Below are 23,551 nucleotides of genomic sequence, written 5' to 3'. Positions count from 1 at the left end.
CTGACCCCATGTCTGAGGGCAGTGTAAGTGCACTTTGTGTGATCGTCATAAGGTTTTGAACCCAAAATATAAAAATGTGGTCTGCATCGTCACATGATACAATCTTTACTGAGTGGTAAGTTGCACTGAGGCATCATGGGAGATCTCGGTCCTTTACGACGTGCGGAAACCTTTCAGATTCTTGTCTCGTCATATTGATGCCCCAGTGAGAAGAGGTCTAGCTGTTCATGGTGACTAAAGCCCCCAGTACAAATACAGTATACAGACATATTTAAGATGCACTTTGTGAAAGACGGACGTGTCTTCTTTCATCTGTCAGAGAGTGAAACCAATTACTGCAGCTATCTAAACGCTCGCTGCATGTGCTCGTCTGACAGGCCAAGAAAGAAAGAAAAAAATAAAAGAGTTTTAAGAAAATACGTGGACATAAAAACAATACAAAACATATGTATCTCAGACTTCATTGTAGCTTCACTCTGGGTTACTGGAGTCTTTAAAAAAAGGTTTTCTTATGGACATTCACAAAAAAATGAGTGCCTTAAGTCAAAAGAACAAATATTCAAAGAAAGATCAAACAAAATGTTTGATCGTCGACTCGCTTCTCCTCATTCTTGTCCAGTTGGAGAGCAATACAGTGCAGAAGATGAATAAAGTCTTTTTTCCTTCATTGGTTCTTTGTCACATGCAGAAAAATGACAGGAAGTCGTTTAGAACGTGTGGAGAACCTGTCTGCTCTCTCACACCTGTCGTCTGAGTGGTCACTCATGCTACATCGTGTTGCACCCGGTGCTACGAGGAAGTGAAGGTTTTTCTGCTTTTGGGTTTTAAACAAAAATCTCAGATCAGTGAGTGAAAGCTCCTTCAGGAAGAGACCTCCTGAGAATATGAATGTGGTCCATCTGGTCCTCAGTGGTCAGACTGCAGGCAGTAGTAATGCAGGAGGTCCTGCTCCCAGTGACGATCCAAATGCATAGTTTTTGTACGTGTCTGTGTGTGTGCTGGCACCGAGTTAAGGCTCAATGGATCAGATGTTTTCCTCACATCAAATCTTTTTTCTCTGATGTGATTTCAGGCTGCTTCCTACAAAAACAAAACAAGACAAAACGTTTATTACACTCAAAGCTTAACGTTAGTATGACGATTAAATGTTAGCTATTAAGAAGAGAGTTCAGATTTTTTTGAAGCAGGATTCTGTGGAAAGGTTATAAACGATCAGTATCTTACTTGTTGAGTGTAACTCTGACAAGACTGAGGAGCTAATGGCTAGTCCAAGTGTGGCCAGGAACAAAGAAGACCGCTGTGGTCTTAAAACAATTCCAACATCAGAACTCGGAAGCAGTTTACGCAAACACTTGATTATAATATCAATCAACCTTTATTTATACAGGTAAATCCCATTGAGCCTCGAGGACTCATTTACAAGAGAGACCTGATTTCAACAAAGAAAGATGACAACAATGGACAACAGCAACAACAATAAGCAGTTATAAAAACTCATACTACAGTTTTTTTTGTTTTTTTTTTTAAACAAATAGGATGGCTAAAAGGAAAAAGGTAACAAAACAAAAAACAGCTAGATTCCAAGACAAATGTAGAAAACTAAAAACAGGAACATGTCTGCATTGGTCCCTGCCAGGAGTCCAACAGATTCTTAAAGACACTTAGAGAGGTCAAGGTCGAGAGCTTCAAATCTTTTTGTAAGATATTCCAGGAAACAGGAGCGGAGTAGGAGAAGGCCCTTTTGCCTAGTTCAGTCCTCACTGAGAGAACACTAATAAAATATTACTTGATTATAATACTTCAAATTATGATTATTTCATAGTCTACAAATATTCCAGCAGGATGCGTTTCAGCATGGGAAGCGCTACAGCTAGCTGCTGCTTCTAATTCTTACAAATACGCACATAATCCTATTTAAATAACCACGTAATGTGAAGCTGACTGTGCTGTCATTTTTAAGCTTGAAGATGTTTTCAGACGGCAACAATCCACTCTGATCTTGGCCCCGCTGTGACTAGCCATTAGCTCATCGATTAAACTCTTTCTCCAAAGTGAGGCTGTTCAAACACTGAATGTAAATCAAAACATTTCCACTGCACTCCCCTTCAAACACCTGAACTATTCTTCTCTAGGTGATCCTTACCTTTCTGATGCGAGGGATCCCATCGACAAAGAGGCGATGGCGCTGATCGCCTCGCTGTCTGAATCTCGTCTGAGTCGGTGTCTCTGCGCCTGCAGGTAGGACAGCTCCACCGTGGCGGCTGAATCCCTCACACTCTGCCAGTACTCACCTGTGGTGGGCAGAGGAATGGAAAACAGGGAGACCAGGAAGGAAACAGGAGGGAGACAGATTAATGGTCTCAGTTGTTTGTTTCTGTGTTTTCATCCTGAACTGTTCCTAGAGGGGAAGTGCCTAAATTATATTAAAAAGAAAAAACTAAACGCTACTTAGTGTTTGATCCACTGGCTGTAGATGTTTGATCTGAATATAAGCAGCGACTGTGACATAAACAGCCTGAGGTCTAAATATCCGTGTTGATACTTTCAGAAATGTAAACTCGGATCCGGTCCATTCTCTCAGGGCCTGAAGTTTTGTGTCACACAATGAGGGGAAAAAAAAAAAAAAAAAAAAATCAGTGACTGCAACTGTGTTCATCTATAAGTGAGTGTGTGTTCTGGCTGAGCATGCAACTTACATATACTTCACCCTGGGCCTGAATTATGGGCTTAACATTCCTGCGGCTACTCAAATATTTTTAATTAATCTAATTTGGTTGGGATAACATTTGTGTGCAATCAGGAGGGGATGTTGTGAAGGTCGTGTGCCAGCGAAATGTTTGAAGATAATTGGAGCCAGGGCGGCTATGTGCGAGTGTGTGCATGTGTCTGTGTGTGGGACGGCTGGAGTGATGGGAGACAGGGATGTAAAGGAGGAGAGGTGGCCAGGGACACAAGTGTTAAATGGAATAAGAAAACACAGACACACCGTTTAGGGGAAAAAAAAAGTTCAAACGTGAACACTTATGAATCAAAACCTTTTTTTGTGAAATAAATTGGTAGTTTTATTGACAAAACAATATAGCATATCTTTTTTTAGTTGGTTAATATTGGGAGAGCTTCAGTTATAACCACGGTGGATTATCAACACGTTTGATATAAATCATCTCCTGAAAGCACTGGTTGATGGAATCTTGTTTGTTCCACATAAACCAGTAGAGTGAAACCCATTTTCAGCTCATATTTATTGTCACAGATTTATTAAAATGATTTGGAGTTTCTTTGCTCATGTCCAGGACTCGTTACAGCAGAACTTACTTTAACCAAGCTGCAAAATATGTTGAGAAATGTTCTCAGGGTATTGTGTATAGGTCATTGTTGAGTCTTTTTGTTTCATGCCATTTGTATTTTGTGTTGCGTCGTTTCCTCACCCTGAATCTGGACGACTCTCTGCAGGGAGCGGGCTGCGTTTTCACAAGGCTTCTGGTCCAACACGGACTGGGACAGAGGCTCCACCTGAGACACATCACAGAGATTAGAGCAGGGGACAGAGACATGGACACTGCCTGAAAACAGACAACACCTCACCTCCATGCCCAGCAAGGCGCTGACACAAGCTTCAGAGGCATCGCAGATGGCTTTGAGGTCATGCCCCCCCTCCAGAGCGAGGACTACCCGGCCCCCGGCGAGTGACATCAACTGACGAGTCAAGAAGCCAAAACCTGGTCAAAAACAAACAAACACGTAAATACAAACAGAGCTAAAAGCAGCAGCCTCAGACACAAGATGACCAGTTATTGTCCTCCTGTCTGTGATAAAGAGACATCATGTCATCAATTAGAAATCAACACTTCTATAAGTAAACAACCATGAACAAATAAATTAAGTAAGCAATTATTAGTAACTCTAAATAGCTATGTTTGCATATGTAAAATTCTTTGATTGGATTGAATTATTCAGATTAAATAATCCTAATGTATCGTTTACATGGACACAATCTGATCATGGCGAGCATTTACATGCAGCGGGCTTTTATTCTGAACAGAAGTACTGACATGCACAGAGCGGTAAACTCTCCTTAAAAAAACACAGAAGAAGAAGTTCTAATTCCGGGATGAACGTAAACAAACCTGAGCGCCCAAAATGGACCCGCGCCAGGTTTTAATGACGGTGGAGACGTTACTGCACTCCCTGACAGAGCTACAGGTGATACAGATCATTTTGAGCTCTTTCAAAGTTTCTGGTAGAAATGTGTCGCTCACTGACTAGTTTTACTTCCCCGACATATTAGCATTAGCCAGGCGGAAATACGTGAGGTTGAGAGGTTGCACATGCGCAGCCAGGTCAGTTTCAAATACAAATTCATTCGGATTGAGCTGAATGAACAAAGAATAATCCAAATGGGGCGTTTACATGACACATTTTTATTTTGAATGGCCGTTTAATCTGATTACTCATGTCCAGGGCTTAATTTGTAAACCAACTGATGCAGGAACACAAATAGCAGGCGGTCCGGTGGGTGGGGGTTCCATGGTTCCTCCCCCGGAAAATTTGTAATAAAAAGAGATGCCATTTCCTGCATTTTGGTGTATTTTAACAGGTTGTTAAAACATCTGTAAACATTTAATTTAAATGATTAAAAACAGGTCTCTCTTGTAAACGACGAGGCTCAATGAGACGAACAACCTGTATAAATAAAGGTTGGATTGAAATTACTATTTTAGAGAGCAGTGAATAGAGCAGCTCCGATTCTGTCAAGCGTCCTACCCCCCCCCCCCCAACACACACACAAACTTCAATGTCCGACCTGAACTCTTCTCAGCTGAATTCAGTCCTGCGTGTTGTTCTAATTCAGTCTCTATCACCACTTCCTTCAGGTGCTTCAGTTCTCTGTTGTCTAGCTAAGGACGATCATCCATCCATTTATTTTAGATAATAAGTTGGACTGGCTTTTCAACATTTTGATCCTGTTATTTTGACTAAGTTTGAAACGTGATAATATGAATAATACACATCAAACATTTCACTCATTTTTTTCTATAAGCTTTTTTATTTATTATCTTTGAAATGTACGCAGGAGTTCTGACACATTGGCAAGTTGTGCGCGCTCTGCAGAGCTGTCTGGAGACGCTCCTGTGTATAAAACGTGCACTGTCTGCAGGGCGCACAGCTGAGCAGGTGAAGCTGACACCCCACTCACGTCAAAAATTCCAGTAAATACAATGAGTGGTTTGTGCTGGTTTGTGCTGTTAAAATGTTCATTTGTGCTGCTTTGGTTTCTGAGACACAGCTGAAGGTGAATGAAGACACCTCATCTCTGTGGGACATGCGGTCAGCGTCTCTGCTGGGCAGGAGCGTGTGCACGAGCTGGTGCACCTGCTGAAGCAGTAACATCTACACCACAGAACATGGACAGCGTCTTCTCTCATATTTTTAATAAATAATCAAAATAAAAATGTGCGATGACTTTGGACTTTATGGGCGGAGAGATGAGCTGCTGGATCCGAGCGAACAGTTGCCGGAACAAACACGGTGAAAATGAGGGAGTTCCTGGATCTTGTTCCGGCAGGATCCGGCTCAAATTAACCACTGACTATGTCCATGTAAACATAGCTCGTTACTTTTGGTAGTAGGTGCTTGTTAGTGAGAACGCAGCTGAGTCTTACACTTGGCTGTGACCTTGTATCCTCCCAATGTAGATGGATGTCCTTCAACAGCGTCAAAACCAGCCGACACCAGCACCACGTCGGGGGAAAACTCATGGGCGATGGGCATCACCACGGCTCTGAGGACAAAAAGAGGAAAACCAGAGCTGTAAACCCCAAACTACTGGAAGATGGGCGCTACTGATTCATCCCTGACATCTGACGGAAACTTGAAAACCCAAATGAGGAGTTCTGTTTTCAGCAGGTGATCATGAGCTGTAAGAAAATGAGAAATCTCAAGCGTGAATAAAATTGAATGTGAAAAAGGAAGTCACAATGTGACAGAGAATGAAAAAGCAGATTTACTGTAACAATCAGAATTTAGCTGCCAACTATAAAAACAGAACCAGTGATTGATTTTCAGCAGAAACATTCATCCATGGTAGGACTTTTCTGGATTGTTAACTGCTAACGTTTACTGGATGGTGCGTTCCTTTTTTTAAAATGATGAAAAGAGAAATTATCAAAGGCTACGCTCCAAGTGCTTGATCTCAGTTCTTGATCCACTCTTGGTAGGCAGCCAACACCAGGAGGTGGAGCACCTCCCAGGTGTGAATGTGTGCAACTGTTTAAATGTGAAGCAGAACTCCACTGATAAAAGAAATAAATCCTTTTGAAAACTTTTTAAGAATAATTTTTATGCGTTTCCAGTATGATTGGAAAAAAAAAAAAAAGAGAGTAAACTTAAAGCAGGTGCTTCCACTACATAACATTTTTGGGAGTGACGTAAACAAATGTTTTGAGTGAGATGTCCTCATGTCGTGTACTCTGGTCAGCGGTGACCACTTTTCCTGCTTCTTTACATCTTACTTCCTCTCGTCTCCTGCTGCCAGTTATTTAGCAAGAGAGCACAGTCCATGCTGCATTTGGTTCTCTCTCACTCTTTTTCTCTCTCAGCGGCAGTTCAAAGGCATTTGTGTGCGTCTGGTTCCTATTAGGAGCTCGTCCCTCTTCTCACGTCACTGACAGCCAGCCATCTGGGATCCATTGGGCCTAATTACGCCGCCTTTGGATTCCCTAACAATGCACCCCCTACTTCTTCTCCTCTTTTCTGCTCTGTTCTCTTTCCTCCATAGCTCATTGTTTGTCAGTAGTAGCACAAGAAGGCATGAGCGCTCACATACCTGCGCGTGTACTGCGCTACCTGTGACGCACCTGAGATCCTCCACGTGTACAGACGGCGTCATGACACTGAATCTCAGCACAGCCGTGCTCCGTTTTTTGAATGTAATGGAGTCCCCGCAACACTATCAACCACAATCTTTCTCCTGTCACTAAAACACACCCAAAAACAGACGCTCACCATCAACAGCCACGTTGTGTTCCAGCCGGAGACACATACATGCAGCTATTCCAATTATAACTTGAAATTGAATTAGAGCGTTGGCACTCGGTCCGACAGGTTTAACTGCACAAACATGAAGTTATGATGCCTTCTTTTCTACTTACAGTCTGCTGTTAACTTTGTGACACCAATAAAACAGAAAATAGTGGCAGATCTGACTGGGACATCATTCAAACATAATGCATTCTTAGTAATAATAATACAGTATACATATATATTTAATATTAATGTGTTCTTCTAAGCTTAAATGAGGTATACTGCTTCTCTTATGATCACACGTGACATAGATTTTTGCCTGCCATCCAGGACATCACAGCTGCACAGTGTGCCACAAACCACTGGGCCACCAGGATGTTCTTCCTCGTATGATGCAAGTTTCACACGCAGCACACAATATGATACAGTACTGCACACGGAGGAAGTTTTACACATGAAAACACTTGCAATTTCCTAAACTAAATGAAAAATACTAAAACCAGACGCCTGCTCAGGAAAAGACCAGTTGTTTCTTAATTATCATCCAGAGCTGCAGTAAACATTGGATTTAGTGTTTCTGAGTCTGCCTACTGGGTCAATGGATTTTACCAGAATGGGTTAGCTCATTAGCATCTTTCCTCTGATGAGGGGGCCACCCACCGTGTCTGCTGTAAGCACCGTGAAGAGCTCACATAGCGTTTTATTCATCTGGTGGCGAGCCTGTGCTGCTGACAGACACATTCTGTGTTTGTTACGGTGCAGCGCAGAACCAAACCGCATCCATTCAGGATTGAACGAAATGAAAAGTGGGCAGAGAGCAAAGGTGTGCTTTGGTATCACGCAGCTGTGTGGCTCTGTATTTAACTCAACAATGAGGTATTGTGAATGTGTAATTACTGATATAATTTCAAAAGCCACATTAATGTTGCTGCTCTTTCAAATCACTAACACCCTGGCTGCAGTCCAACACATGCAAGAGTGATAATGGGATTTAAACTGATTTCGCTTTGACCACAGGGGGTACTGGATGGCAAAAGTATTAATGCACACTCCTGAGGTGCTTGTACAGAGACGGTGTTTCATAATAGTTTGGAAAACCACCAACATATAGGAGGAGGAGGTATTCATGTTTTAAATACATATGCAATGTATTGCATATGTATTTAAAACATATGCAGATATATCTCCTCTGTTCTTCACACTAGAAATCACGAACCAGAAACGGACACATTAATTTAATTTTTTTGTAAAATAGGTTTTTCTTAAGCATTAAGCCTCTCCTTGGTAATTTGCTTTACACCACAGTAGTAAAACAGAGTAACTATATACAGTATTTGCTTTATCTACGACATTATATTAAACCATAGGTTGTAAGTAGATCACATTTGCAGCTTGAAAACTGTTGAAACACTTGGACAGACCATTTCTTTTATACTTCAAAGGAAACTAATAATGAAAAACAAAGTAAACTATAGTAAACTATCCAAACAGATACTAAAACATAACCCGGGTGCTTCTGTGAAATAAAAGTAGAAATTAGATTGATCTGAATGGATTTTCAAAAGATGCTGGGATCTTTAAATTTCAGCATTACCTGATCAAGATGTTGAAGTGTTATCAATAAACAGTTCTTTTTAATCACTGTGATTTCTCTTTCAGCCAAACCTCTAAGCTTTATTCATAATTTCAGACTGATATTAAATAATTTGTTTATAAGAATAAGACAGAGAATAAAAAGGTGATTTATTATTTCATTTAGTGATGTTTGAGTATGTTGACAATATCTAAAAATAAAATAATTTTTGGATCAGCTTCTTTTTTCAAAAGATTTTGTAATTTGTGTGTATCTAAAAGCAAGTCAAGGTGGGGAAATTTTAAATAAAGAGCGATTTATAATGAAAGTAGAGCCATGAATTCATTTCACTAGTTGTTACTACTTAAGAGTCTGTGCCACGAGGAGGAAAGCGTTTCCAAAATAACTTCAGCATCATGCTAGTGTCCCTGTGCTGACAGAAATATTGTATTGCTAGTAGAGTAAGGCTGAATTGTTTACCTGAATGCAGCCAAGTATTCTGCATCGCCCATTGGAGGATTCAACCCTCCAGTCCACGCAACATTCACATTGAAGCCCTTGCCTGCACCTGTGCCCACCTAGATGAAGAAAGACCAGGGAGACAGAGTGAGTCTTGCAAGAGAGAAAGTCTTTGTAAAAGTCAACATAGTTAATGAATCCCAAGTGAGTTGAGAAACAGCATGCCGATGAAAAATTTGTGTCAAACGTTCACAAAACCAGCACCGCTGTTGCAAAATGTTGCGTTGCAGCAACACAAGATAGTGGCTGCATCTCTTTAAGGCAACACCAGGGAGTGATTATGATTTCTAAACTGAATACAAATGGCTGTTAATTCAACACCCCTGTTTATACATTTTGTTTTCTATACAATTTTTCAAATGGCCTTATAAATCATTGAGCCACAAAAGAGTTGCAACCGTTTATAGTTCCCAAGCTTTAGGCTACAATTTATAAAGAAAAGAGTCTAAATATATAATAGAAGAATGACAGTAAACTTTTGAAGTTAATTTTTATACCCAAAATATATACAGATATGTTTAAAATTTTCACATTTCAAATAAATGTTCAACATATTATATCTGGTGTATTTAAAATATTGACCAAAACATGATATCTGTTGCACAGAACTCATCGTACAAGTTTAAAATGAGATATTAAAACGCCAATGTGGCGTGGATGAAGCTCCTCTCAGGTTGACCTCACATATTCAGGGCAGAGAGTGAACTGAGGCCTGGGTCCTGGAAAGAAGTTAAGGATTCTTGTCTCTCTTTGTAGTCCTGCGAGCAGCCATTTAACTGCTCCCCAAACCCTTCACCATCAGTCAATATGTCAGTTTGAAGGGAGATCGAGGAGGTTGATTGACACCCTCTTGGCAACAATGTGTGGTAATTTCCTTTGTGTGCGTGTGCGTGTGTATGGGTGTGAGAGGATGCTTAAAAGAGAAAGAATGCTGATGAGCACCGTACAGCGTCTGTCTCCATTCTTCTCTCAGCGGACGGGATGTTCACAGGGCAAATGAAAAACACATGAGGCCCCCTGTTCTCTGCCAACTGGTAATGTACCCACACGCATGCGCACGTGCACATGGACACACACAGAAACACACAAAAACACCCAGAGGCGTGCACACACAAACATATTTCTGCTATAGCTCTGAAATTCTCAGTCCTTTGTCCTTTCTTTCATGTTTCAAGAGTTACTGGCCTGGATTAGGCCTTCGCTGCGTTCTGTGAAGTACTCTGCACTCTCTGTGATATGACGTACACCCCTACCCCCTGGTGAGATATATACCTACATGAGGGACAGCAAGACTCCAGAGGTTCACCACACTACTCGACAAAGGCTGAGAGTCCACTTCAGGCAAAGCCACATCCAAGTCAGCAGAGCATTTTAAGAACCGTTCCTCATCAGGGGCTTTTATGGGAAAACACTGACTATTATTGTCGGGGAGGAGGGAATGTGGGGGATTAAATGGGTGGTGAATGCTAGTGTGAGATGGGGTCAGTTCATCTGACTAGGGATAATGATCACACTTAGTTTCTGGTAAACCCACAGGAAGAATGCACAAGCAATTTAATTTTTTGTATTCAAACAGGAATCCAATACAACTGTACACATCCTGTTGCAAAGAACTGACATCCGAAGACCCAAAGGGTCGCAGATAAATAAGAAAAAGCAAACGTGTTGTATCCCTCCAACAAAAAGAAATAATGAAATGTCCTCATGGTAAGTTCACCAGATAAACATGTTTGAAGCATTTGAATTTTTTGCCTTGAATACGTTATCGTGCAACTTGAGATAAAGCAAGAGCTGCACTGTGTAAGTTACCAAGACAATACTTTAAACTATTCATGCTGAACTGGAATACACCACAGCTACAACAGAAACAACTCAAATAAAATATTTCAGACACTTTATATTCGGATTTATTCACAGGAGAATCAGATTTTAACTGCAAAAACTAAAATGGTACACCTAATAGCAACAGCTCCAACAAGTGACAAGACATACTGCTATAAATCTCATCTGCACAAACCTGCTGTATTCTTTATGGTGAAGTACAAACTGCAAACATTTTAATTAATTATCAGGACCATGCTTGGATCAGAACTGCAGATTTATATCAGTTAGATTTATCATTGATAGATTTCAACTATTATTTTAGTTATGACAAGCTTATGGTAAATACAGGTCCCAACTGGCATCAAACAATTACCAAATACAATCAAGTTACATGCTATGATATAAATATTTTTGGCAGGTTTTGAGAGTTAACAGCTACATCAATCATTCTCCATTGAAAATTATGAAACAAAACTGACTGGTGTACTGCTGACAAACCTCATTGGGATGTCCACTACCAGGAAAAAAGTTCCCGTCGTCAAAGCGATGCAGGGAGATGTACAGCACGTTTGGGTCGTCGTAAAACGCCTCCTGGGTGCCATTACCATGGTGCACATCCTGGACAGCAGGTTGGTGACAAGTTAAGACATTAAGAATGGCTGCAGGTATTTATCAATTAATGCATTATTGATAAAAATAATTATTATTCAAACGTTTGTTAAAACCAATGAAGTTGGCAAAAAGATAACTACTTTACAACCTGAAATGCAGTAAACAGACGTTCACAACTTTTTGCTGTTAGTGACAAATGCATTTATTTTACCTTTGTTTTCTTAATATTCTTTATAATAAAAAGCATTTGATACAGAAATATACCAGAGTATACTTTGAGTAAAAACACAGTGAGGAGTCATAAACACACATGTTGAGCAGAGAAAACCAACTGGCTGTGGATCAATATGTGCACATGTTGGTGAGCTTTCATGTGACTATGTGATTTAGAGTCTACTCTAAGCAAATGTGACACTTCAGCTCACACGTGTATAACAGAAATAGCTGTCTAAATAATCAAAATATTTCAGAGTGCTACTGTACGTCTGGGTCCTTGTTTGTACCACCTACACATCTGTATGCCTGTACGTTTGTCCATGATAGTGGCCATGCTGTGGCTCCTTACCCAGTCTACAATCAGGATCTTGCTGACGTTGAGCTTATGTTGGAGCTGCTTGGCTGCGATGGCCACAGAGTTGAAGTAACAGAAGCCCCTGTGGACAAACAGACAGGAAGAGTGGTGGCCACATGTGTTTATCTGAACATCTTCAGCAAATTAATATCACAGCATCACCATATGGAGCTTAGGAGCCACTCAGACAGTTTTTTGGCTTTGTGTGGTGGCTCGTCAGGTTGTGACAGCCATCAAACTCAGACTTGCCACATTAACAGTTACTGTACAGCAAATATTTCAGAAACAGGCATGTTTTAAGTTGTTGCCGATAAACACAATTTGTTTCTGACGCTACAACAAAAACAACGATTAATTTTAAAACCTTGCACTGTAGAGAAAAGCAGAATCCACAAATCTTGCAACAAATGAAAGACAAATCTTGTCATGAAGTTCAATCCAAATTCCAAATGATACCAGTCAGAAAGCTGGCACAACGTGAGGGATGGTTTTCAAGAAATGAACTCTGAACTTGGCGCGAGAGTTCCTTTCACACTCTCTGTCTACAACAAAAGGTATGCAGAAAAAGTGTTGATGCATAAAAAACAATGAAGGAATGCTGGAAAAGGCAGTGTCAGCATGGGCTGTAAAGTGTGAGTGCCTGTGTGTGTGTGTGTGTGTGTGTGTGTGTGTGTGTGCAAGCAAACAATGCACATTATACGCTGTCCAAACTTTGCTCATCAATAAAAGTCATTATCATCTTATAAATAACCAGTGACAGGCACTGCTGAGCACGCGTGCACACACACACACGCGCGCACGCACACACACACACACACACACACACACACACACACACGAGTCCCAGCTGAATGTGGTTACTTGGCTAATGCCTGCTATCAAAGACTCACACGAATCAATGCACACAAATTTGCACATCCACACACTGTGCATGAGTGGAGTGTATGCACACATGCACAGCGCTTTAGAGGTGCTTTGCTCCGTGTTTTTAAAACTTAAAAGAAACAGCAAAGGAGGTAGACTGCCTCGAGCATCGGGCAGGTAGTCGGACACACAAAGGCGTTAACATGGAGAGACTCCTTTACTCTTTCCCCCAATGTAAAGCTGATTTGTAATAAACCCTTTAAAGCACTTATGATGCCCCCCTTGGCTTTTGGTATCGTTCATGTGTATACATGTGTGTGTAGGCTTCTGTACTTACAGGGGGGATGAACGGGTTGCATGGTGTCCAGGGGGCCTCACCACTGCAAAGCCATTCTGTGAGAGGACAGAAAAATAGAAGCTTTAATACTTTCTGTATGTGTAATACCACACCCCTAAACTTAAAAACATTTTTCATCATGCCGTTTCCGATTATACTAAACCTTGTACACAACTGGGGAGCTGTAACAGTATAGCTGATCTTACAATGTTTACTCCTCATCTAGTAGCACTACAGCTTTAAAACTCGACTCAACAAAGACTCACCTTCAGCTCTCTCTGTGCCACCTTCAGTGCCAGGTCAGTGACACAACCTGCAGCAATCTGGGATGCGACGGCTGTGTGTTGATCATTCCAAACTGTATCAACGTCTACCTGTCAGCAAAACAATAACTCATCAGAATTTAAACAAACAAGCAGGTAAAACATAATTTTATTTCAATTACGGAGATGATGTTGGACTTAAAAACAACCCAAAACTTTAAATTAAACTGCTGGTCAATAAATTAACTTTCATATGCAGTTCTGCCTTAATTCACCTGAACATGCTTGTACAAAACAGAGTTAATTAATAACCCTAAACCCATAACATATGTAGAGCTTATATGGATATTTTTTCTTGCTCACTGACTTTACTTACGTGCATATTTTTTTCTGTCACACCCAGCTTGTGTTTTAATGTTGCTCCACATTTTAAAACTTGTTGGCATGTTGCTGTACTGCTGGAGAACAATGAAAAAGAAGATTTTTTCTTCTTTTTTTCCACAAACTTTGCCATCTTGTTCCAATCATCCCTCTTCACTAGAATAGCCAAAGGCCGGAAATCCAGGCACATCAGTCCTCTTATCAACTGCCACCCAGCCCCCTTCAGATTTTCCACCTCTCCTCTGCATTTATTATCATTTCTCTTCTTACACATCCTCATTCTGATGCAATGGCCATCAAAGCTGGAACATTTTTTCCCATTTTTTGTTCCAAATCTTACCTTTGCACAGACTTTGAATTTTGAGTTTTCAAAGATATCTTAGCCAAAAACAATAGGATCAGTAATTTGTAGCATCATTACCTAAATTGTGTAATGAGGCATAATCAGCCATGTAATGTTTGCTGTTCAGTAATGCAATTAGATAAGTGGAAAAATTCCCACATGACTTGAGTTTTTAAAATGGCTCTGTAATGTGCGTGCGTGTGTGTATATACACATGTGCAGCACTTACCCCAACACCTCCACATGGTAACTCTACAAAAATGCGATGTCCTGCATGGAGAAGTTCATTGAATTCAATAAGCGTAATAATATACAAGATCAACTGCTATTTTAAATGTTTCATAAGAGAACTGCCACTGATCTCACCGGCAAGCCTGCGGTTGTCCAGCTTGTTGCCAAACATTAGCACATGGTTTTCTGAATGGACTGACTGCAACTCTTCACGGGTGGCCTTTCTGCTGCGGATCCACTGCAACACACAATTGTATTAATTTAATATGTTTGGTGGCTCTTCCTTTTGCAATCTATCGTGGTGGGTGCATCATACCTCACAGTGGCTCCTCAGCCCTCTCTCTTGCAGTCTGGACCAGATGCTTTGTATCCTTCCTGCATGTTCAGGGTGGCGGCTGTTTTCTCCACAGCTACACTGGTGCTTCAGCATCTGAGCGTCATAAACTAAACCTGCACACACACAAACATACATACATGTAGAACTGACCAGATGTTGCATGCCACAATAGTCCTGCAAGAAACTGGTTTATTTGTCGTTTCTAATCAAAAGCATTTGGTTCACCTGTTGTGAAACGTAGTTTGGCGTCTGAAGCAGGGCTGGACAGTGACAGAGAAGGTATGCTTGCAGGAGGCAGGGAGGTGGAGGATGGTAATGACCGGGTCCGAATCACACGCTGGTGAGACTGGTGGGACCAGTGTAAAATAGGGACACCCAGTGCATCTGTCTGGAGACCTGATCTAAGGATCACCTGCCTCTGTGTTTTTACAGTGTGAAGAGAACAGACAGTGAATAAATGATGGAAGTATTTAACATCAGCTGCACATGAGAGAGAGCACTTGACCTAAACTTTCAAACACTAAATGTGGTTGTCCAACTTGTTATATGACCATTTCATTTTCCTCATCTCAAACAAGCAACCAATAAGAACAGTTGACATTGCCAAGTGTGCTGCAAAAAGCATTACTCTAACGTGGTCATGGTCTGGTATAAATGAAGCATCAGTGCCTCCTGATGGCACTCGGGCGTACTTCAATCAAGTCAATCTCCAAAAGAATGCAAATTGTATTTTGTTTTAACGAACATGACTTCAAGGGATAAATGACATAAACCAGATGAGTTGTTAATTTATTTGTCAGCGTGCTGCAATGATAAACAATTATGTTTTTTAATCCAGTCAAGCTTTTTGTTACTCTTGTTTGCTGTTGACCATGACTTGATATTAGTACCTGATTAAGAGGAAGTGAAGTCTCGATTAAGCTGTCCCGGGAGGAGGCGTTTGACTCTGTGCCATAAAATGAGTCTGTGCTGGCGTTGCTTTGTCTCCTGCTATGGTTGTCCTCACACAGTGAGCCAAGTTCTGAGCCGCACAGAGACCCTGTTCCCGATCCTGATACTGATCCAGTCTCCTCCAGGTCCATGTCCTCTGATGGGATCTGTGTCAGACGCGGCTTCTCAATGGTTTTGATATTCAGCTATTTTAAAGTAGAAGTTTTACACTGTTCAATTTTTTAAGTTAAATAAAAAAACACTCTTTGAATTTTTGGGCAAACAGATAAATATCACACTGATCAAAAATTCTTATTTTTTATGTTAAAGTAAATAATTTTTAGAAAGGAAATCCCATCAACTCACGTCAATTAAATAACTGCTTAATTAAACATTCTTGTGTTCCCACCCACCACATCTTACCTTGCTCAGGTGTGAATTCAGCTTGGATCTTTCTAGTCCGCTCCTGGGGAATTGTGAGGGAAGATGGTACGGGGAGTTTAGATGGTGGCTTGTATGCAGACGCAGGACCGAATGGTTGTACGGTAATGGCTCTGAGTGTGTTCGCTCAACAGGTGGGTGAGAGGGTAAGGCCACTAAACATTCTCTCCTGGAGGGGGAGGACAGGCGAGGATGCTGCTGAGGAATGGAACTCAAACCCTGAACTGCAGACAGAGAGAAGAGGTGGTTCAGAAAAAGGTTAAAAATTGAATTATTAAACAAATAAAAAAGCGAGAAAAATAACAAAATAATGGTAGCTTCTAGAGAAACAGAAAAGGGAATAAAATATGTAAAAGAGTATGAACTTTGGCAGAAAATGTCTTTTTTAAGACTGCATTATTGCTCCCTGCTCAGTAGAGAGCGCTCTTGTGCTATTTATGATACAAAAAACACAAGCCAGGATGGTCAGCTTTACTGAATCCTTTGATTTAAAATGACACTTTTCCTTGCATGCATTTTGAGTTGTCTTAAAAAAGCAGAAAATCTTTTATTTTACACATGCACATGAGTTACTGAATATCTCAGAAAGCCTGATCATTTATCACATCTGGTAACAGCTGTGAAATGTAAATATTTTGAGGCAAACCCATAGCAAAAACATACAACCATTTGTTAATGCCTCACACAAACATGTATATTAACTATGAAAAACACTGTCTTGTGTGTAAAAGGTACAGCAGTATAAAAGACAAAATTGACCCACAACTATAATTTTTGGTACCACAACACCTAGAATAGCCAATATCTAACTCATTTAACCAAAACTGATACACACAATCAGTATACTTCTTCAAAGCAATATTTAAAACTCTGTATTTCATAAATATGTCTACTATTCAACACCTTTTAGCAACAGTAACCACCAAACAAAATGCTAACTGATTACAGCTAATGAGAATCAATAACAATTCTCAGTGATGACAGAACCCCTTGACAATTGTCCCTTTGTGCAAAATACAATTTGCCGTGTTTGTATTTAACTGATATATTTAAAAATAACATCCTAAGTAGTCAAAGTCTTGGACTATACAGTAAAATTGTTCAAATATTGCTAATTATGTCTTATTTTTTATGCCTATTATTTAATTATCAATTCCATTTATATGTTTTGTGTGGTAATTTTCTGTCTCTTGCTAAAACTTACCTGCAAATTCAGATGAAATAAACAAAACTAGTCAAAGCCAGTCAAAGATTTATTAGCTGAGGCAAAAAAAAAAACTAAACTTGAATGGGGTCCAAAATATTCATAATCATAAAGGTACCTCAAATTATTGGCAAACTTCCAATGAATTAAAAAAAAAAACATTACCTAATTATCACTTGTGAATACTGAAAGTATGGGAACAACTCATAGCAGCTGAAGTGAGGACTGATAGAATAAGATGACTCAAATGTCATCATACTTTCACTTGCTTGTGCTTGCTTTGTTCTTTTTATGTGTATACTGAGGTTTCACTAACAAGGCAACTCACAAGGAACAAACTTGGAGGGCAGCAGTCCTGTGGACGGTTCCATTAGGAGCAGTGGATGCAGGCGCTGAGGTAAAGATAAACCGCTTCCCTCCACAGGCAGGTAGACAGACTGCAGAGCGGATACGGTCGCAGGCTTTGCCATGCGCAGGTCAGCCTGGTTTGAGAGACGTGAACAACAAGTGAGAAGATATGAAAAGAAATGCCGGAGATGAGGAGCACTGGGACGTTCTCATCATCACGGAATAGTTAAAGTGCAGGTTAAGAATTTAATGTTCTGGCAGACTACTCGACAGAAGTACACTGTGACTAAAAAGATCAAGAGGGAAGTGAAAGCCTGTAAACACCCCGTGCCTCTATATATGTTCAAGCGTGCAGAAAATATTTAAAACACTAGTTTTAAATAAATATAACCTCGTAAAATAGGCATTTAATTATGTGAGCTAGATCTTTAAAAATTGATGTACAATAACGGATTTAGAAATCAATTTGTTGCTTTCCTGTGATATTTGAAAAGCTTTCAAAGTAATTCTGAAACAACTGTATTGTTGCTCACCTGTGCAGGAAGTCCAGCCGTGATGTTGTGCACTGCAGTGGGGTTGTTGGTCCAGGCAAAGTGTGTTAAACTACCATTCTTCAACAGCAACCTCTTAGATTGAATAAGCAGAAGTCATAATTAATAAAACTACTTGGGACATATTCAAACTTACAGTAAAAACTGCTGGGAGGGTGTAACAACTCTCTGTCAAGTATTCAGTTGTAAAGAATGTAAACCCTAATTTGTGCTACTGTTACATGGACACTGAGCTGCTACAACTGAGACATAATAACGAGGTTCACCTCAGCAGTGAGAGAAAGGGAGCCGTTATCTGAAATGAGGCTGTCATTTGGTGAACTACACCCTGATGCTGAGGCGCTGCTGCATGGAGAAGAGTCTGAATGAAGAAATGGAGAAATACCATTCACTATCATTCACAATGAAACATTTACGTTAACAAAAATGGAAATATGTTGATTAAAATTCTCTAGAAAACGCACATAAGCCTTTGGTTTAAAGTAACATAAAAGTGCTGTAATAAACTAACCACAACCGGTAATCTAGGTATTCATACCCAGAGTTTCTGTTCGGTGCTTGACATCAGGAGGGGCACTGATCTTTCGTTGCAGTGGGTTAGGCCTCATGGTGATAATTTTCCTCAACTTCAACTTCAGTGTGGGCTCGGAGACTGCACAAATACAAGAAATGAAGAGTGCGTGAATGCAGTTTCCATAACAAAAGCAAGTTAAAGTGAACCATGAAAATACTTTCATCGTGGTGCGTGCTTACAATCCTCCGTTTACATTGGTCAGTTTCCAAAGAATCCAAACAACGTAATCAATCAGTGGCAGGCTCTGAGCAGATAAAAGCTGTATTTGTGTTGTCGCCATGCCAACTCAAGCACCTCAGGGTGTCTGTGTGTGCATGTTAAAAACAGTTTTAGGGCAACGCAAATAAATAATTGGTAGGTGTACTTGCAGAAACGTAGAGAAGAAGAACCACTCCCACTTTATTTCATAGAGTAAGGAAGAAGTGCTTTGGTCTCTCACACAGTTCATTTTACACATACCTTAGTTAAAGTTACATAACTGCCTTGGTCTTTGTGTCTTTCTCTTCCCTATGTTTTTTATGACCATTCAGGACTCTCTGGCCCTGCAGGCCTGCTATTCAACAAGTCTAACTTATGTATAATGCATCAGATGGAAAATCACCAGTGCCTTGGACAGTTCAGACCTAAGAACATTACCCTCGATCGTACGGACAAACAGGAGTCTCACCTGTTCTTCGCAGGGCGAGGTCTTTGCGTTGGTCACAGGGTGTAGGTTGAGGCTTTGGGGAAATGTCAGGATCTGGTAGCCTTGGTAACCAAAACAATCATAGACACACTGCTTCAGTCATGACTTCGTATAAAGGTAGCGGCCCTTTCACTTTGTAAAAATTTGAATTAGGTTTTTCTCAATGTAGTCAAGGCAGAGGGGCATCACACGATCCATCATTCCAATTTGCTTGGAACACACACGCACAATTTTGCAGAGGATGTGTCAAATTTGTAGCTCCCACAGTCAATTTTCTGTTGTGAAAAACCAAAGATGTCCCTCTCACCTGTATCCTGGAGGAGTACTACAGTGGTTTGGGGTAATCCTGTCATGGGGGGGCTGGTTCTTCATTATGATATGTTCTCGAAGTTTCTGCCTTACAAGTGGACTGGCAACAGCACCTGCCGGGGAGTTAAAGATGTCCATGTCACGTGCTTGATAATAAAATGTTTAAATAGTGAATTCAGTTGTTTTTTTTAAAACTTTTTTTCAAGTAAATGTCACTTTAGATCACAAAGTACTAGAGAATTTGCAAAGGTGGGAACTGGGAAGTCGGTGTCTTCCCTTGTATGCTTTGAGCGATTTGATTGTAAATTTCTTAGCAGTACTGATGGAAATCCCCTTCATTTTTATTGAAACACACACTACAGTGTGTGATGATTCAGATAAGGAATCTGTCTGGAGCCTCACAGAACTTATGAAAACACATGACGGTATGAAGAAATGCAAAAGATGAGACTCACTCTGTTCATTTTTACTCTTTTGTATCAGCTGCTGCAGCTCTTCTCTCTTCTCCTCCTCCATTTCTCTTTGCCTTTGTTCAGTGTTATACTGAAATAGAACAAAATGAAGAAACAGCAGTGCTGACTTATTTACTTAGTGTGGCTTAAACACACAAAAAGAGACAAACTCTCTATTGTCAGTGTTTGACAAGAATATGTTTGTATGCCAACTAATGCTGTATAGCACGCAAATCAGAAATGCCAAGAAACTGGACTGGTACCAGCAACTGGACCTGCTTTTTATATATACCTGGGTACAGCTTGTGGTGCAAGCAGCTGGCTTCTTCATGCGTTTGAAACGGAACACCTTTCTGGGCTATACTTAGTGTTTCTGGTACAAATAAAATGATGTAGCGATGCCTGAACATCAACATTGTATTATCCCACACCACCAAAAGGGAAAGGGGAAAAATAAGTTTTTGATTTGTTTTTGTTTTGTCTACATGTTTGTGTGTCTGCCTGATACCAAATTGTTTTATGAACCACCGGACAAATTTCATTAAATTTTGCAGTAAGTAATCATTTGATGTACATCTACAACTAATTACCACAAATCAGAATGGCTGCCACAGCCAACTGACCCTAAAAAACACAAAAATGGCTATAAAGCTGTCAGTTTTACAGATATTCACCTAAAATTTGGTGTGGTATTAAGTGAGACTGATCCCCAAAACATATCCTATGCTCTAATGGATTACACAAGATCTTGTTTCAAATTTAACTAAAACTATTTAGATTCAACTCTGTCTAGCTGTTAACAAATGACTGTTTTGTGAATTGTGGACTGAAATTTTATAGATGGATTTTTATAAAACATGCAGAAAATAATAATTAGATGCACCTCTACGACTTTGCAACTTTTGAAGCCAACTTAATTCAAGATGGCCACCACAGCCATCTCACCTTATAAAACACAAAATGGCTATAATTCAGTCAGTTTTACAGATGTTAGGCTAAAGTTGGTGTGGCAGTGGCTAAAATTCTTCCATCACATGCTCTGAGCTGATCCAAGATGATCTTCGTCCATGAAGGTGCTCAGTCTGCATTCCGTCAAGGAATGCTAGGCTGTTAATTTATTTTAAGTTTTCCTTTTAATATTTGAGCTATTAAACCACAGCCTGACAGTGTAATGTTATTTTTCCAGTACTTAGCCTCAAACTCATTCAGTCTATTCATCTAATGCCTCACTGTACAGTCAGAGTTGCTGCATCATTTTAATTTTCCACTGTAATACTGATGTGTACATTTGGCCTCACCTGCAAATGCTGCTGGGAAAATTGAGAGAACTGTTCAGTGGTGAGGTGTCCCAGGAAAAATGAAGGCTGGGGGGCCAACATGGCTGAATCTGGGCCTCGGTGTATCAACCTGTGTGTCACACTTAGGTCCATGGGCTCGCTCCAACGTGTCAGTAATAAACTCTGACTGCTGATGACCACATCCACTACAGGAAGAAACAGAAGAACACAGAAAATAAATTTGGGGGGTTTCCAGCCACACATATGCCTTTCTTGTCTGTTTTGTCTGTTGGTTCTATTATTACTGTTCAATAAGAACAATTGTGCAACGCCTAATTCTTAGCTCAGAACTGAAACTCTCCTGAGAGAATAGTTATCAGAAAGAAAGATGACTTAAAACATCAGACCATGAGCAGACTCAGATATACTTCATGCTGGATGTCTGCTTATATGCTGTATTCTTGGCTGGCATTTTTCTAACATTTAAGCCTTCTTGACTCAAGTGACAGGGCAGCACGGTGGCGCAACTGGTAGAGCTGCTGCCTCTCAGCGAGCAGGTCCTTGGTTCAAACCCCGGTCCAGGGGCCTTGCGACCCGTCCAGGGTGTACCCCGCCCCTCGCACAGTGATTGCTGGACATGGGCACCAGCGACCCCCGTGACCCAAAAATGGAATAAGCGGGTAAAAGATAATGGATGGATGGATGGACGGACTCAAGTGACAAAAAGAAAAAAAAAAACAGGTTTATCGAAAATAGCATCAAGAAAGCAAACAGGGTATTTTATGGATGTTGAGTTAATTGAGAAGTTATATATAAACATCAGGGTTTAGGCATTTTGGTCAAGTTCATCAATGCGTCAACACTCTTTTTAAAACTTCTTTTGCTTAAAACAAACAAAACAGAAACCAAAATTTGGTTGCAAGACAACAAAACTACGCTTTGCATGGATAGACATAAGGAAAATTTTCTAGCGACAACCTTGTCAAAATTTGGTTGACGGCCAAAGGTTTTGGTTGTCAACAACCATTAAAATGAAGAAGGCAAAAAAATCTTTGGAAATTTTCAATTTTTTAAGTATATTGCACTATATACAAATGTTCTCAGTCAGCCATCTTGTGGACTGCTTGGAATGTCCAAGCTCCAAAGTGGCAGACTCTTTCAGGAGCTGCTCGAGTGGAACTTCCTCATTTTCCTCCTCATCCTCTTCCTCATCAGACTGCAAGAGAGGCACTTTCAGCATATTTAAGGCAGGGATTAGAGCAAAAAAATAAAAATCTTCAGAATCTTCTGTATCAGTTTGTATCTTCCCCGGCTGCAGTGAATTGATCATGTGCCAGTGCATATGTTTAATACGTAGCCGTTTAATAATTACATGACATCACCTTCGGTTAGTGTAGTGGGGTGCCCTCCTTAGAAATAATACAGAAAAAACTGATTGGTGCTCTCATCTGCAGTGTGTCTCTGCTCTGGACTCATCGAGCATCAGAGAGCATGACCCGCCCTGCTCTGATTGGGCCAAACTGTGGCTCTGGTTCTCTTTATTTGTTGAAAGTTTAATCCCTGTATCTTGTATTAGATATTAGACTGGATGTTTTAAAAAGACAGCAACAACACACACACACACACACACACCTTTGTGCTTGCGCAGGATGAGAGAATATGACGGAGTGAAGATTCAATGAAATCTGCTGTTTACTTTAGATAGATAACTTTTACTAAGTGGCTTTCATAATGTATGCGAATGTTTTTGTACAGTGCCCTGAGACTTGGCGCTTTATAAATAAACTGAATTGAATTTGATTTAAATTACTGATGATGGAAATCCATTGTGGTGATGGAGAACTTTAATCCATGTATATTCCACTTGGTTATCAACTAGAAAACCTCAATGTGAAATCTGGT

At 40.3% G+C, this 23,551-nt stretch overlaps 1 protein-coding gene across 1 annotated transcript; it reads right to left on the bottom strand.

Annotated features, from left to right (window-relative positions):
• Nucleotides 1-483: 483 nt before the first annotated feature.
• Nucleotides 484-21,802, bottom strand: LOC119412244 (histone deacetylase 7). The gene is made up of 24 exons (XM_037679228.1): nt 21,671-21,802; nt 20,376-20,463; nt 19,919-20,033; nt 19,594-19,673; nt 18,891-19,004; nt 18,621-18,713; nt 18,335-18,435; nt 17,782-17,935; nt 16,232-16,473; nt 15,769-16,014; nt 15,104-15,296; nt 14,858-14,991; nt 14,677-14,779; nt 14,540-14,580; nt 13,590-13,697; nt 13,324-13,379; nt 12,117-12,204; nt 11,438-11,557; nt 9,077-9,174; nt 5,664-5,782; nt 3,586-3,719; nt 3,429-3,513; nt 2,144-2,291; nt 484-1,080 (listed from the first exon to the last, which is right to left on the bottom strand). Exons 1-24 carry the CDS (start codon nt 21,800-21,802, stop codon nt 1,038-1,040), a joined length of 2,835 nt encoding a protein of 944 aa, XP_037535156.1. The 3' UTR covers nt 484-1,037.
• Nucleotides 21,803-23,551: the final 1,749 nt, after the last annotated feature.

This window comes from Nematolebias whitei, chromosome 7 (assembly GCF_014905685.2).
Source record: "Nematolebias whitei isolate Nwh7 chromosome 7, NemWhi1, whole genome shotgun sequence".
Classification (NCBI taxonomy): domain Eukaryota; kingdom Metazoa; phylum Chordata; class Actinopteri; order Cyprinodontiformes; family Rivulidae; genus Nematolebias; species Nematolebias whitei.
The sequence above is the reverse complement of the archived record's forward strand: the minus strand, read 5'-3'. Positions and strand labels throughout refer to the sequence as shown.

Bases quoted from the DNA above. Each gene is read 5' to 3' on its own strand.
- LOC119412244 (XM_037679228.1), bottom strand. From the start codon at position 21,802: ATGGACCTAAGTGTGACACACAGGTTGATACACCGAGGCCCAGATTCA. The intron at 5,783-9,076 runs GTAAACAATTCA...TTTTGTCCTCAG, and splicing joins GAATACTTGGCTGCATTCAG to AGCCGTGGTGATGCCCATCG. The intron at 3,720-5,663 runs GTAAGACTCAGC...GTTTTTGACCAG, and splicing joins ATACAAGGTCACAGCCAAGT to GTTTTGGCTTCTTGACTCGT.